Source organism: Ornithorhynchus anatinus, chromosome 12 (assembly GCF_004115215.2).
Source record: "Ornithorhynchus anatinus isolate Pmale09 chromosome 12, mOrnAna1.pri.v4, whole genome shotgun sequence".
In the NCBI taxonomy this organism is placed as follows: Eukaryota; Metazoa; Chordata; class Mammalia; order Monotremata; family Ornithorhynchidae; genus Ornithorhynchus; species Ornithorhynchus anatinus.
This window is the reverse complement of record NC_041739.1, coordinates 28948708-28964117: the sequence shown is the minus strand read 5'-3', so window position 1 is coordinate 28964117 and position 15410 is coordinate 28948708. Positions and strand designations below refer to the sequence as shown.

At 47.6% G+C, this 15410-nt stretch overlaps 1 protein-coding gene across 1 annotated transcript in view; it reads right to left on the bottom strand.

Moving 5' to 3' along the window:
• Positions 1–15410, bottom strand: part of ELF2 (E74 like ETS transcription factor 2) — a 63546-nt gene continuing 48136 nt past the window's right edge. Inside the window, 7 exon segments of the mRNA XM_029076362.2 lie at positions 1–1363; positions 1365–1763; positions 2528–2881; positions 3153–3345; positions 8760–8846; positions 13910–14083; positions 14916–15029. Of these exon segments, the coding sequence (XP_028932195.1) occupies positions 1138–1363; positions 1365–1763; positions 2528–2881; positions 3153–3345; positions 8760–8846; positions 13910–14083; positions 14916–15029 (1547 nt within the window). The 3' untranslated portion in view covers positions 1–1137.

Below are 15410 nucleotides of genomic sequence, written 5' to 3'. Positions count from 1 at the left end.
CTGAATTAAATTTTTCTATATTTCAGTAAAACCTACTTGAATACACTTTGAAACAAGAGTACAACAAAATAGAATATACTTCAAATGTTGAATATACAAACTATTATAGTTCATTCTGAACACTGGTACTTTCCCTCAAAATAAAAAAAAAAAAAAAAAAAAAATTACAGGTTAAGGACTAACCTGACCCATTCATGCTTAGCGTGAACTTCCAAGTGACAGGGTAGAGCTGAATCTGAAATGGATGCACAGGGCTGAGGCTAAGTGAGTGAGACAGGCATGTTAAAGCAAAAGGCCCAGAGCTGGCCACCTGCTAACTTGTCCACGATGAAGAAATTATGACAGACTTAAACTACCGTACAAAATATGTTACATGTAAAGTCTATAACAATACTGTGCTAGGTACAAGATTTTTTAAAATTTTCTTTTAATAAAAAAAAAAAAAAGCTTTACACAAACAAGCCATTAGCTTATTTCAAGAAAGAAAACTGAAAATCAGTCTAAGGCTTTCGTTTTAAATCATCTCGAAAGGTATGATACAAAAAATCCCCCCTCGGTCTCTCTCTCTCTCCTCTTGTCTCTTTAGACTCTCCTTCAAATTCACATTCTAAAATATCTAGATTAGCAAAAATCTTCACATAGCACCAGTTAAGTGGGTACTGTGCGTACACAGTAGTAATTGCTGGTTTGCATATTAAAATGCATCAAGAGTTGCTGTTTGTAACAATGAGACCACCCTTCCCTGTCCTGCCCTCCCCCCACAACCCCCCCCAAGAAAAAACTTGATCTTGCCTCCTTCGAGAATTAGTGTTCCAAGGCTTAGTGTAACTTGATCCTGTAGTGAACGGCTTGGTCCCTTTGACTCCTCCCTCCCTCCCTCCTTCCCTCCCTCATTTCTCCCCCTGTGGGGGGAGGGGGGTGCAGTTATTTCTACTGTAAGAGGCAGTTTTCTGTCAGCATCTCCATCTGGAGTTCGTTCGTTCCCCACTGAAACATGGGGTAGGTAACTGAAGTCCAGTAAGTCTGATTGTTTTCTTATAAGTATTTAAAAAGTTAAAAAAACAGAACAAACAACCAAAAAACAAAGAACTTCTCGCCCCCCCACCCCGCCCCAAGTCCGCGCCGTGGCCCCCGGGCTCACTTGTCACACGTCACGATTCCTTCTGTCTTCATGGTGACGGGCAGGGCGATGGTGGAGGGGGCGCTGACGACCACCACGTGCGTCACGGTCTTGCCGCCGTCGGCCGGCTTCTCCTCCTGCACCAGCTGCAACGTTTTCACTTCGTGGTCCCGCTTTGGGGCCCCGGGGTCCGCCTTGCCCTCCGGCCCCTTGACGACGGCTCCGACGACCCGGGGCGGGGGTGGCCGGGGCCTGCTGAGCGGGCACCGACAGCCGCACCAGCGGGGTCCCGTGGGCCAGGGACACGGGCGTGAGGGCCCTCACGGCCACGGGGGTCCCCACGATGTTAATGCTCCCGGACCCCGCCAGCCCCGCCTTGGTCTGCAGTTGGCACTGGGCGAGTTGCGTGGCCGGGATGGTGATGATTTTGGCGGGCTGCATGGTGATCTTGTCTCCGTTTTCGGCCGAGGCCGGCAGCACGGTGGGGATTGTCTGAATGACGACCTTTGGGGTGCCCGCGGCGGTGGGGCTGGTGCCGGTGAGCAAGGGCGACCCCGCGTTGACGGACTGGACCGCCACAGTGGAAATTTTCTGTCCCAAGGAGGTCATTACGACAGGCACTTGCATCGCCACCCGCACCGTCCTGTTGGATGGAAGGGGACACGTCACCGTTTGGCATTGACCAGAAGGGCGAACGAGTCGAGGCTGCCGGTAGAGAACCCAAGCTGGTCCTCGCTCTTCTGAGTGAGCGCTCCCCCGCCTCGCGGAGAGGGCACGGGGGGACCTCATTCCGCTACTGGGAAAAGATGACGTTCTCTCGGCTGCCGTTTGGGGAGCGGCACGGGTAACACTCCTCGGGGTCGACTTCGCTGCTAAATCACGGGACGTTGGGCGTCTCTCCTCACACTTGCTTCCATCTCTGCTCCCTAGACTGGAAGCTCGTTGTGGGCAGGGAAACTGTCTGTTATAGTGGATTCTCCCAAGTGCAGAATACAGTGTTCTGCACAGGGAAGTGCTCAATAATACAGTTGATGGGCTGAATGTGGGGACACCTGGATAGGGTGAGCTCTAGCACACGGTGCCCCGGTCTCTGTCCACTTTTCCCCACGCTGCTGAAAGAATGTTCCCCAGTGACCTTAACTGTTTTCCTTCCGTGTCAATCCACCTTCCGGACCGGATGGCTGTCTTAGTGGCATATTTTTTACGGGCCCTCTGGGACTCTCAGGTAAGGCAGAATTCCTGAAGCTTCATAAAAGGTCCCACTTGGGGCTGGTACCATCGCTCAGCATCAGCTTGTCGGCCCTGGCTTCAGGACCCTACGAGCCTCCCCCTGCCCCGAGGGAGTATGTGTGATGTGTGTGTGTGTGGAGGGGGGAGTGTCTTGGAACAAAGACAAGGAGCACTGACCTTGGGGCTGGGGTTGCCGACACCGAGGTGGAGGTGGTGGTGGGAGACCGAGATGAAGCGTCGTGTCCGGGCGAGGTAATATTCACAACTCTGGCTACAGCCTTTTCTGTCCTGGTACAGTTTAAAGGAGACGAGTTCTTTCCACTCCGTACAGCCGAGGCGGCTTTCAAAAAGCTCTCCGCGGACAGCGAGACCCGTTCTAATGACTTCTCGTCAGCAACCGTGGCAAAGTCTTCATTGCAGGGTTCGCTTTTGTCGTCATCTATGACTACTATGTTCTTGGGCATCTCCTTGAATTGGTACACGAGTCTCTGCCCCTCGACCTTGGCAAGAATCCCCCTTTGGTAGTAGTATCTGCAAGAAAAAGTTCCGCGTAAGCCCGCTCCGCCTTGTGAATCCGCCGGGAAAGCCGGCACCGTTTCGTGTGGTTTTTTTTAAAGTGAGAGCGTAGGGTGGGGCCTACCTGATAATCTGTGATTCTTCCTTTGGTTTGACAGAGTTTTTGGTAAGCTTGCTTGTCAGAGGTATTTGAAAGGCCCTTTCAGACCCTGAGGCATAAATCTTGGCAGAAGGGTGAGGGGGTGGGGGTCGTTACTCAATCCAGCTATACCCCACAACTCCTTACCTCAGGGCCCTGCCCATAGTCTCGTAATTCATGTCAGGTTTGTTCTTGTGCTTGCCCCAGAGTTTGGAGACGGCCTTCGAATCCACGAGCTTGAATATGCCCTTCTCTCTCTGTGTCCACTTGATATACCGTGGACAGGTATTTTTGTCCTGGAGAAGATCTAGAAGAAACTCCCACAGGTATGTTGTGTTTCCTTGAAAAGAGAAGGAAAAAACCAGCATTTACACAGGCGTTCTTTTAAAGCTGCCACCTAAAACCACTAAACGGTGCAGATGGACACAGCAGCGCAGATGCTCTGTAAACATCAAGTCTCTGACTGCAACAAGCCTGCCTGCCCAGGTGCTGCAGGGACTCTTCCCACCTGTTAACCAGAAAAACTGCACAGCCCCCTCCGGAAAACCTTAAGGCAGTTTCTCTTCATAAATATAAGCAAATCTAACTTTCAAAGACAGAATCGTGACGTCAACTCAAGGTTGTGCTCAAAGCAGAGGGGGTGGGGAGTGCTTCAGAGTTCAGTTTCTGGCCAGGCAGGGTTTCTCCCCCCTCCCCCCAAGTCTCCCAGGGCTCAAAATAGTCCTGGCCCACGGGCTTGGGAGTCAGAAGTCATGAGTTCAAATCCTGGCTCTGCCACTTGGCAGCTGTGTGACTGTGGGCAAGTCACTTAACTTCTCTGGGCCTCAGTTCCCTCATCTGTAAAATGGGGATGAAGACTATGAGCCTCACGTAGGACAACCTGATGACCCTGTATCTCCCCCAGTGCTTAGAATAGTGCTCTGCACATAGTAAGCATTTAACAAATACCAACATTATTATTATTATTATTAAGGTGTGGCCTGTTCCTGTCCCTCCCTGCCCCCCCACCCCAAAGCCATTTCTAGTGCTTCAGGACTTAGGTGTAGCAGGGCTCAGCCACCTGGAGGTCCACTACTTGTCCAGATGTCCGGGAACAACTAGCTGACAGGGGGCCAGTAGAAAGGCCAGCAGGGCTAGGGAAGGAGGAAGAAGGGAGGATGGGAGCATAAGGGAAGCAGCATAAGGTGAGGGTTATGGGTGCTGACGCAGATGCAGACAGAAACCCTCAAATAGAAATACCGGATTCGTCGGGTTGACCTACCGATTTAGGAAACATTAAAACCAATACTACTGATTGCCTGTAGTATGCAGACAGGGCTGGGCTAATCTAGTCAATCACGTTTATTGAGCACTTACTGCGTGAAGAGCACTGTACTAAGCGCCTGGGAGCATGCAATACAACAGAATTGGCCAACACGTTCGAGCACTTGGAAAGTTACAATAAAATGAATGACAGGTCACGATCGCTGGCCCTCACGGAGCTTAAAAATCTAGCAGGGGGGAAGAGTATAAAATAAATTATGGGTAGGAAGGAGTGCCTGTGGATAAACCACCAGGTCTTCCATGAGTATAACATGACCGTGGTGGGCAGGGATTGTCTCTCTTTGTTGCTGAATTGTACTTTTCAGGTGCTTAGTACAATGCTCTGCACACAGAAGGACTCAAATATGAAGGAATGAATTAACACTACCTGTAGTTATGGTGACGTGGGTTTTTTTTGGAACACTTGCAGTTAAATCTCTCAATTGAGATTAATGTTAAACATATACTTAGAGTCAAAGGCGATTTACCTAGCATCCAGGAAATTAAGAACAGGGATTCATTCAATAGTATTTATTGAGCGCTTACTATGTGCAGAGCACTGTACTAAGCGCTTGGGATGAACAAGTCGGCAACAGATAGAGACAGTCCCTGCCGTTTGACGGGCTTTACAGTCTAATCGGGGGAGATGGACAGACAAGAACAATGGCACTAAACAGCGTCAAGGGGAAGAACATCTCGTAAAAACAATGGCAACTAAATAGAATCGAGGCGATGTACAATTCATTAACAAAATAAATGGGGTAACGAAAATATATACAGTTGAGCGGACGGGTACAGTGCTGTGGGGATGGGAAGGGAGAGGTGGAGGAGCAGAGGGAAAAGGGGAAAATGAGGCTTTAGCTGCGGAGAGGTAAAGGGGGGATGGCAGAGGGAGTAGAGGGGGAAGAGGAGCTCAGTCTGGGAACACCTCTTGGAGGAGGTGATTTTTAAGTAAGGTTTTGAAGAGGGAAAGAGAATCAGTTTGGCGGAGGTGAGGAGGGAGGGCGTTCCAGGACCACGGGAGGACGTGACCCAGGGGTCGACGGCGGGATAGGCGAGACCAAGGGACGGCGAGGAGGTGGGCGGCAGAGGAGTGGAGCGTGCGGGGTGGGCGGTAGAAAGAGAGAAGGGAGGAGAGGTAGGAAGGGGCAAGGTGATGGAGAGCCTTGAAGCCTAGAGTGAGGAGTTTTTGTTTGGAGCGGAGGTCGATAGGCAACCACTGGAGTTGTTTAAGAAGGGGAGTGACATGCCCAGATCGTTTCTGCAGGAAGATGAGCCGGGCAACGGAGTGAAGAATAGACCGGAGCGGGGCGAGAGAGGAGGAAGGGAGGTCAGAGAGCAGGGATACCAAGAGTAACTGACAGCCACAGGTAATTCAGCAGTCTCCTTCCTTAGAGAGAGCTTCTTACCATAGTTTATATCTGAAAAGTCCACGGGCAAGAGACTGGCTAATTCATTCATTCAATAGTATTTTTTGAGCGCTTACTATCCTTCGGTACCTGAGCACCTAAGTTTAAACACCTAACTTGCTTCATCAATTTCTCCTTCCGATTCAAAACTGGGCATCTCCCATCATCAATGTTATTTATTGAGTGCTTTTTGTGTGCTGAGCACTGTACTGACCACTTGAGTCTGCTACAACAGAGTTGGCAGGCACATTCTCTGCCCACAACGGGCCTACGGTATTCCCATTAACAAGAAGTAGGTGTTGAGGACATTAAACGGGATGACTAGATTTAGTCAGCAATTTATCAACTCGGCAGCTTCCGAAGGTATTCTGTAGACTACTGTGCTGAAGGGAGGAAGTAGGAGGCTTCGTAGAAATGTGTGGAAATAATCTATAATGGGGAGAAGTTCTTTGGGGGGGGGGGGAGGGGATTTTTTTTTTTTTAAACAAATTTAACTTATTTCTAAAGGGAGCCCATTTTACACAAGCAGGGAGGGACCAGGGTTTATCTTCCAGGCAACAGAGGTGTGTCAGGAGGGGTGAAAGTGGGCCTCCTCAATCAAAACATGCCTCCTAGCCCACAACGCAAAGCCAGGCTGCCCCATGCCTGCTCTCATCCTGAGGGCTTGTGTTTCTCTAAGCCCCAGACATGAACCACAAAACTATTATACTTCAATTCCCTCCCCGCCCCCACCAAAAAAACTTGAGGCAAATACTTTTTTTTCCCATTTGTTCTCCAGAAGGAAACACATTCAGGGTAATCTTGTCCTGAGTCTTTCCAGGCTCAGAATCCAGAATGGTGGCCACTGAAAAAATCACCTGGTCTCCGCTGCCCCTCAGCGAGGTGGGGCCCCACAAAATCAATCAGACCTCAAGAAAACAGGGCCTTGCTGTCTGTGGAAAAACGGCTGCCAGACAAGGTCCAAACCAAACTCACTGTAGTGACTTACAGGAAATTTCAACAAGTTTTTCTAACAGAATTTGCAGTGTCCTGTGCCTATACAAAGAAAAGCAGCACAGCCTATCAGAAAGAGCCATGGGCCTGGGAGTCAGAGTCCAAATTCTAATCCTGGATCTGCTGACTGGTTGCTTATAACCTTGGCCAAGTCACTCAACTTCTCTGTGCCTTAGTTTCTTTAACTGTAAAAAGGGTATTCCATACCTGTTCTCCCTCCTACTTCGACTATAAACACCATGTGGGACAGAAACTGTCCAACCTGATTAACTTGTATCTACCTCAGTGGTTAGAACACTGTTTGACACATTATAAGCACTTAAATACAATCATCATCATCACCTAAACAGTGTACTAACCACTATAGATACCAGCCACGAAAGAAAAACCATCAACCCTAATATGGTATTTAGGAGTTCACATTCAACTTCTCAGACTTTAATTCTGAATGGAGCCTACAAGTATACGATTGTCTGTCTGTAGTTGCTCCAGATTCAATAGGCTCCTTTCCTAAATGTGGTCTGGTCATTAGTGAAGCTAAGTCACCACAGTTAAAGCACTTTTCATTTCTTTCCAGAGAAGACGACCCCTTTAAAGCCTCTCTTGAGGTGTCACCAGAGTAAAATTAAAACTTGTTTTCAGGCTTCTTTCTTGGCAGAGTAAATTAGCATTTCCGTGGCTGATGTAGGTTTTATTGGGCACCCACATATTGATGACTGCCCTGTCATGGTAGCATATGTATTTTATATTGACTCATCTAGACTTTGATGCTACAACTAAAAATAAAATACACCACACAAAGTATCCAGTGCCAAATCCAACTGACAAAATGTGTAAAGGGAAATAGGGCTAGTCTATGGAAGCACTCAAGCACTTGAGACCTCGGTGTCTTTGCAAAAAGCACAGACCTGGGAGGCCAGACTCCCACTTTCTATATCAAATTACCTCACTAAGGGAGCCTGGGCCTAAGCCTCAGTTCCTCCAACTGAGGAAAGAGATCTACAGTTGTTAAGAAAATCAGCGGAAAGCAACTTTGGACATAAGGTCACTATGATAATTCTATTAAGGAGGGGAGGATCGTCTCCCTAATCTTCAGATAGTAAAAAGTGATATGCACGAGTCCTTACTATGTGCCAACTACTATACTAAACGCGGGGACAGATGTAAAATAATCAGATAGGACACTGACCCTGTCCCACATGGGGCTCACAGTCTAAGGTGGGGGGAGAACAGGACTTAATTAATTATGGTATTTGACAGGTGCTCACTATGTGCCAGGCACTCTAATAAATGCTGGGGTGGATCCAATCAAATCAGGTTGGACAGTCCCTGTCCCACATAAGGCTTACAGTCTTAATCCCCATTTTACAGATGAGGGAACTCAGGCCTAGAGAAGTGAAGTGACTTGCCCAAAGTCCCACAGCAGACAAGCGGTGGAGGATGGATTAGAACCCATGACCTTCTGACTCCCAGGTTCAGGGTCTATCCTGAATCCCCATTTTTATAAGTGATGAAACTGAGGTGCAGAGCGGCGAAGTGACTTGTCTAATGTGGCACAGTGGACAAGTGGCAAAGCTAGGATTAGAACTCAGGTCCCGATTCCCAGGTCCATGCTCTTTCCACTGAGGCAATATTGCTCCTCAGGGTTCCACCAAAGACTATGGCGTAATTGCTCTCTCTCATCCACATCCCGATAAAGTGTTCTGATGGGAACTACTGATTTTGATACTTTGGGCTGCCAATTCTTGGGCTCCCTCCTACTTGGACTGTGAGTCACGTGGGATGGGGACTCTGTCCGACCTGATTATCTTTCTGTACGCCAGTACATGGCTCATAGTCAAGCGCTTAAGTGCCACTATTATTATTACTGTCAGATTCCCTTTACCGGGACAGGCCCAGGCCTTCACCACAGCATGTAAAAGCAGAATTGGCAGGGGTCATCCTCTGGCTGCAATGTTAATGATGCACGAAGGACTCGCTTTTTAAAAATGGAAAATGAATGAATGGCTTTCTTACACCGAGAAAAGCCTCCTACTCTCGCATTCCTTACCTTTGCCTTCTCTGGGCTTCTTCTTTACCCCTAACTCGGGAGACCCGTTGGAAAGAGTTGACTGCTGACTCTTGGGTTTTCGGCCAACTGTGAAAAACAAAGTTCAGGGTGTTACACAAGGAAAACATGACTGATAGCCTCTCTAGAGTTTCTAGAGTGCAGGGACTAAATGTGCTGGTCTGGAAGAAGCTGTTATCTCTAGACCACATACTGGATGTCAATTTTGCTTCCTCCCCAAACCTCTATGTGTGGGCACTCCTGGAACTGGTTGGGACCATGGGGCTCTGCACCCGTGTAAATGCCTGAGCCCGAGAAAGGCCAAGATTTAAAACCAAGTTCTACCACCGAGTCAAAGGAGGGGCTGCGAAACAATGCCTCGTCTCAAACTGCCATTTCAACCCTTCTTTGATTTTTTAAAGCGTTGAAGTGTGAGGATGTGAGGAAGAGGACTCTTAATGGGCAGTGCCTTCCAAAATGCGAACTCCACAATTTCCTGATGGGGTAGTTTCAAGGCAAGGCTGGTAGGCCAGTTCGTTTTCAGAGGTGGACTATCCAGGAAGGGGGCATTTCTCGCCCACCACGTCCACACATGCTGACTGACTGAGGACATGAGCCAGTCTAGTGGACGCAGATGGGGTTCATCTCTGTCCAAACTCCCTTTCCCCTAGGTGAAGCCTCCAAACTGAGAGGTGATGTGGAAATGATTCCAGTGGCTGAAAAGGAAGCTGTTGGAACACTGAAAGTCACCGAGCATGGGCCTGGGACCTAATACATAAAGCTCTGCCACTTGTCTGCTGTGGGGCCTTGGGCAAGTCACTTAACTTCTCTGTGCTTCAGTTTCCTCATCTGTAAAATGGGGATTTAGTCTGTCAGCCTCCCACAGGGACTGTTTCCAACCTGATTAGGTTATATCTAATCCCAGAGTTTAGTACAGTGCCTGGCATATAGGAAGTACTTAAATACCATTTAAAAAAAAACACACAACCAACCCCAGAAAGGACAAAGGGTTGGGGTTCAAAAAGGGATTTGACCAGTCGGCACCCTGCTGCTCAGGGCTGGGAAGAAATGGGTGGTGCCGGCGCAGCCAGCCCAAGTTCTCTCACCCACCTTCCTGCTTTTCCTTTCCTGGCTCAGCTCCCACAGCCCCCTGCCCGCCTCCATTACCAGTCTCTCTTGGCCCCACTGCCATTCTACCCCAAGTCTCAGTGGGGCCTTTCTCTGGTTGTGATTTGGCCTCGAGAAGGCAAGGCTAAAGAACAAATGAATCATGGTTTTCAACCAAAAGAAGATTACTCAGATAGAGGCTGATGACCTCCACTACAGGCAAAGCAAAAGGAAATGTGATTTGGATTAGGTAGGGAAGGGTTCCACCTGTCAAAGAGGGGTGGGCTCTCATCCGCCTGGGCTGATTTAGCTGTATTACAAAGGCAGGGTAGGGCGGACTAATGTCTCTCTTTCTGCCAGGATTTTGAAGGGTACTTTTTTTAGTTCCATAATTTATAAATCTTGAAGCAATTCCTTAGTGTATCTCTTGGCAAAGCTTCTGGCACCTACACAATGACCTTTTAGCATATAAGGGTTGCTGCCAGAAGAGTCCAGCACAAGTACGGTTCTCACAGTACATGGAGTAAAGAAACTTTTGTTAGGAGTGATGAAATTGTCAGAAGGCTAAGTTTCAACATGTCTCCAGTTGAGGGACTTGAGCAGGCACTTGATTCATTTAGTCCCTCTTTACGATGACATCCCTCGTCCTGCATAGCTGGGTTCTTTCCCTAAGGCGTCATTTTCACATCTTCTCGATGGTCTTCTCACTTTCTCCCATCTCCATGTACACTTCACCTAACTTCTCTCTGTCCTAGCTTCCTCATCTTTAAAATGAGGATTGACTGTGAGCCCCATGTGGGACCCAGACTGGGTCCAACCTGATGAGCTTGTATCTTCCCTCGCGCTTAGTACGATGCCTGGCACATAGTAAGCACTTAAATATCTTTTTTTTAAATGTGCACACAGGGCAACAACCGATCAACATAATATTAAAGGATGCAGTCTCACGATAAGTACCTCTTTCCGGGATAGTACAGGGCGTGTTGGCAAAGAACTATGATGTGACTAAGAAAGCCACCCGACTGACCTGGCCTACTTGGAATATTGTGTAAAGAATGGGGCAGAAAAGAGATGGAGCTAAAAGAAGGAAAGGAAGAAAGGCGGGCCAGGAGAGTTAGGCTTCCCTCACCACCTACTCATCACAGGTTTAGAGAGCTTCAATTCCTTAAATGTACTGAATTTAAATCTTCCATCTATCCATAATATTATCCTCTTCCAAGAACTTAATGCCGTTTCTCTGAGATGTTCCCCACACAATAAATACCCTTTCATTAAATACTCCTAAGTTTCTCATTTTGTTGCACATTTTCTCCTTTTTCTAGTACTAGGCAGTAGTTCTCAGGCTTCCAGTTCAAGATGGCCCTGACCCCATTTGATCACCGCCCAGATCATAGTCCTAGCATCCTGAGCAGGGATGGACAGAGTTGAGGATGAGGGTGAGGGGAAACTTACTGAAGGCAGCCCAGCCCCGCTACACCAATTCCTCCTGCCATTCCACATGAGAAACAGCAGCAGATCTCAATGGTGCAGGCCCATACTAAATACTCAAATTGTTCCAAGCACTGGAAGAAAGTACAAGCATAATCCCTGCCTCAAGTTTTACCTGCATATCTGAAAAACAATCTGCTGCTTTAGGAGAGTTCAAGTGTAAACTCCTTTAAACCACTTCATTTTGCCCTGCCAAAAACTTCCCTAAATTTAGCAGGGGTTGGTACTATCCCCATTTGACAGACGAAGAATGGGCAAAAGAGGGTGACTTGCCTCGGGTCGTACAACATCCAGTGGCAGAGTCAAGACCATGAGCGAAGTCTCCCACTGCCAGATCCTCACTCTTTACCAGCCCATGCTGCCTTCACTCCACATTTAAAAAAAAAAAAAAAAAGTCTAAGTAAAAACCTCTGAACAGTCTAGACTACATAGTCTTCTTCCTCCTCCTCTTCCTCCTCCTCCCTCCTCAGGGGCCAGTTGGGGAAGCCCTGTCTCTCTGAAGGAGGGGGTGGTTCCTGGAGACTGGGGGGGGGTTAAGGGACTCCGGGCCCCCCGGGGGGTCCACTGCCACCTGTGTTCCCAGTCCAGCAGGCAGGTGAGGCGTCTCCTGCCACGGCTGCTGAGAGGGAGCCCCGTTCTTCAGGCTCCCCAAGATCCAGGGCGCGGGACCTCAAGGCCTCACGGTGATGCTTCTGTCAGTCTTCACGCTGCCTGCCTTTCTGGATAGGCGGGGCTTCTCCCACAGTGGTCCGGGGCTGGGACAGAGGGGAGGGGTGGGGGGAGTCCCTGTGGTGCCACATCTGCCCGCCTTCCTGCTTCCAGCTTCACTTCCACTCATCTCTGGGGCTCTTCTGTTCATGCTGGAAGTGAGAGTGGCACATTGATGCAGAGTCTGGAGCACATAGGGGTGAGCAGAAGCTCCCTTGAGAGCAAAGCCAAGTCATAAGGACTCAACTCCTTAGGAACTGGCTTGCAGGGGCGGGGGGCAGGAGAGCAGGTAGTCTTCACCTGACCCCTCTCCAAAGGGCATTGTGTTTGTTCCAACCCAAGGCAGATTAAAAATGAACTGTTAGATAATTGAAATTAAATAATTCAATAAAGGGAGGTGGCCCAGGCATAGGTTTCTGTTAGAACAGGCCTGGCCAAACTTGGGTTTTCATTTTAAAAATTGGGGGCGTCATGACAGCCTGTCAAGAATCGTGTAAAATACCAACTGTTACTTGGGTAATATTTCCCTCTTTTCAGTGTTTGCTAATATTGAGCATCTGTTTAGCCATTGGTGTCATCACAGATCCCCGCTGACCCACACAACACTCTTCAGGTGCTTTGCTTAATTCAGGGTCTTATAAATCCAACACCAATTCATAATATAACAAGATTCAAACCTTGGATTTGGGGTGGGGCCTCGATTATAGGCTCAAGAAGAATGATGATACAAGTGCTTTGTACAGTGCTCAGCAAATAGTAAGTGCTCAGTAAATACCACTGATTGATACACAAGAGCTAAAACAAACTTTACCCCAGGTGCCATTTGCCCAAGGAAACCCCAGCCTCTTTACTGAGTAGGGAGAGGGGAAATTCCCCAAAGGGGAAAAAATATTCATGACCTTTAAAAGTGGCCAAACTTTCCAGACAACCCCATTCCAAAATGCATGCTGATTCAACTGTGGACAGTGGAAATATTGACAATTCATCACACTATCAGGAAAGTTAACTAGGTCCACCCTGGCAGAATTGGGGAAGATTTGTAATTTGATTTGTCCCCTCTGACAATGGAAGAGAAAAGTTTTAATTGCATTTTGGGGAGACTTTTTTTTTAAGCACGCTCCTAATGATTAATACCACTAATCCTCCCATCTGCTATTGAAGTTGAATGAAGAACCTGCCCAAGGTCACAAAGCTAGTCAATTTCAGGCACAAGTCCCGGAGCCCAATTCTCCCAGCATCTAAATTTGTTCACTGGGAGTAAGCTGGGCACTTTAGGAGAAGTATAACTTTCAAACCATTAAGGGACTGAGTGTGCTGCAACAGTATAACCTATGGAGGAATGCTCCTCCTAAAGTGCGTAGTTGACCATCTAGAAATCACCACCACTTGAGTCCAGGGAAAACTGCTTACTCTGTCTGATACTGTTCTTGAGAAAAACAAGACAGAAAAGGCTACTGAGGCCTCACTGCCCCAAAATGAAAGCCATCTCAGGAAAACTCAGATGGGAAAGACAGTTGGGGGGAGTTGGGGGAAGGATTGCTGTCTTCTGACTTCCTGTACAGCCTCTTTTAGGACTCCAACCCGGGAAATCTCATCCCAATGCTTTCTCTCTCATGCTAAAATCCCCAGGATTTGCATTTCAAGTACAAATGGACAGAGTGTTTAATCATAAAACTAATGTCACAATTTGGAGTGACACCAACTCTCCCTGAACTCAATCTGACTCCCCCAGAACACAGGTTTCACAACATGGCTAGGTTGTGAACTTTTACAGTTCCCCATCCTTTGCCCTAGGGGAACAACTCTGAAACCAAGACATCTGCTTCCACTAAATCACCAATCCAGCCTACCTTTCTTCTTTTTCATTGGCTCATGGCTATCGGGTGAAGTCGGGACTGGAGAGGCATCCATTGGTTCCGATTCCTCGGTTGACACTTCCACCACAGTCTCTGTGATGACATCCGGCCTCATAGCAGCATGGATAAACTCTGGCGTTGACACACATGGAGGAACAAAGACTTCCACTAGAAAAAGTATGAGGAAAAAAAGCAAAGAACACCACTTCCATTAACTGAATGTGATAAAGAAAAAAAAAACAACACCAAAACCCCAAACCATTGAAGTGCCTGAAAGCTCAGGAGAGGTTTTTCTTTTATTAAGAATCAGTCTGGCAGGTCATGGGCTTAATTTTTAAAGGGGTCATTTGGGAATTCATTAATATTAATAGTTTTTCTACCATCTGCTTATGGCTCTTACTCTAAAAGGTGCCAAGGGAAAACCTGATAGTTACGGAACACTGAGCATCACCTGGCATCCTGGAATAGGCAGCTGGCCTAAAAAAAGCTCCCTTCGGTTTGGCATCGAAGGCTACGTTCGGCACCGCTTCACACTCTTCTAACCTTGGGAGGTGACAAGTACTCGGTCCATTACTCAAACCGTACGACGACTCCTACGTGACTCCTCCTACTGAACTCAAAACTCCTTGGGAGCCAAGAATCGTTTCCTTTGTCACTAAGTATGGAGCTCATGGTTATCCATCATAAGAGATGATGCTCCAATTTCTCTCACCCAGCCTGAAGAATAAAGATGCAGGATTCCTATTCTGGCTAAAGTTAAGAGAGATGTTTTACTACAACTCATTCGTACTGAATTTGGTGTAGAAAATAAGCAAAGCGGAACCTAGTCGAGAATTCAAGATATGGGCACAGAACAGCAGTTAACAGTCTCAAGTGTGCATGAGATACAAAAATAAGCTTAATTTTTTTTTAATCTAAGTTTTCCCAAATGAGCAGTTTAGATGCTGCTTTTCACTCTCTTCCTCTTGACTGTGAACAATAAACTGCGTGATTCACATACCTGGACTTCTGACATCTCTCAAGCTGGTAGGAGACTCCATATGAAGGAGAGCTTCTGCGGCTTCAATAGTCTTATCTGGGCAGTGAACATTGCTGCCATGAACCGACGCTTCCACTGGGGGAGAGAATCAGAGAAACACATCATTAAAAATGGATCTCAAGCATTGTAAATTCAAACAGCTTTCACACCAAAACCCATTTGTAATCACCTACATACCCGTTTCAGGTTAAAGAAAAAAAAAACCACACACAAACCCAAAACAAACCCGGTACTGTATTACTGGTAAGTAAGGGTTTAAAAGTGACAAGACAAAATTCCCCAAGACCAAGTCTTCAGGGAGCCTCAGCTGACTAGCTCCCAGGAAATCTCTGGAGGGAAATAGCAGCATAGCCTACTGGACAGAGAAGGGGCCTGGGAGTCAGACGGCCTAGGTACTAATTCCATACTAATTCCAGCTCCGCTGCTCATCTGTTGTATAGCCTTGAGCAAGTCATT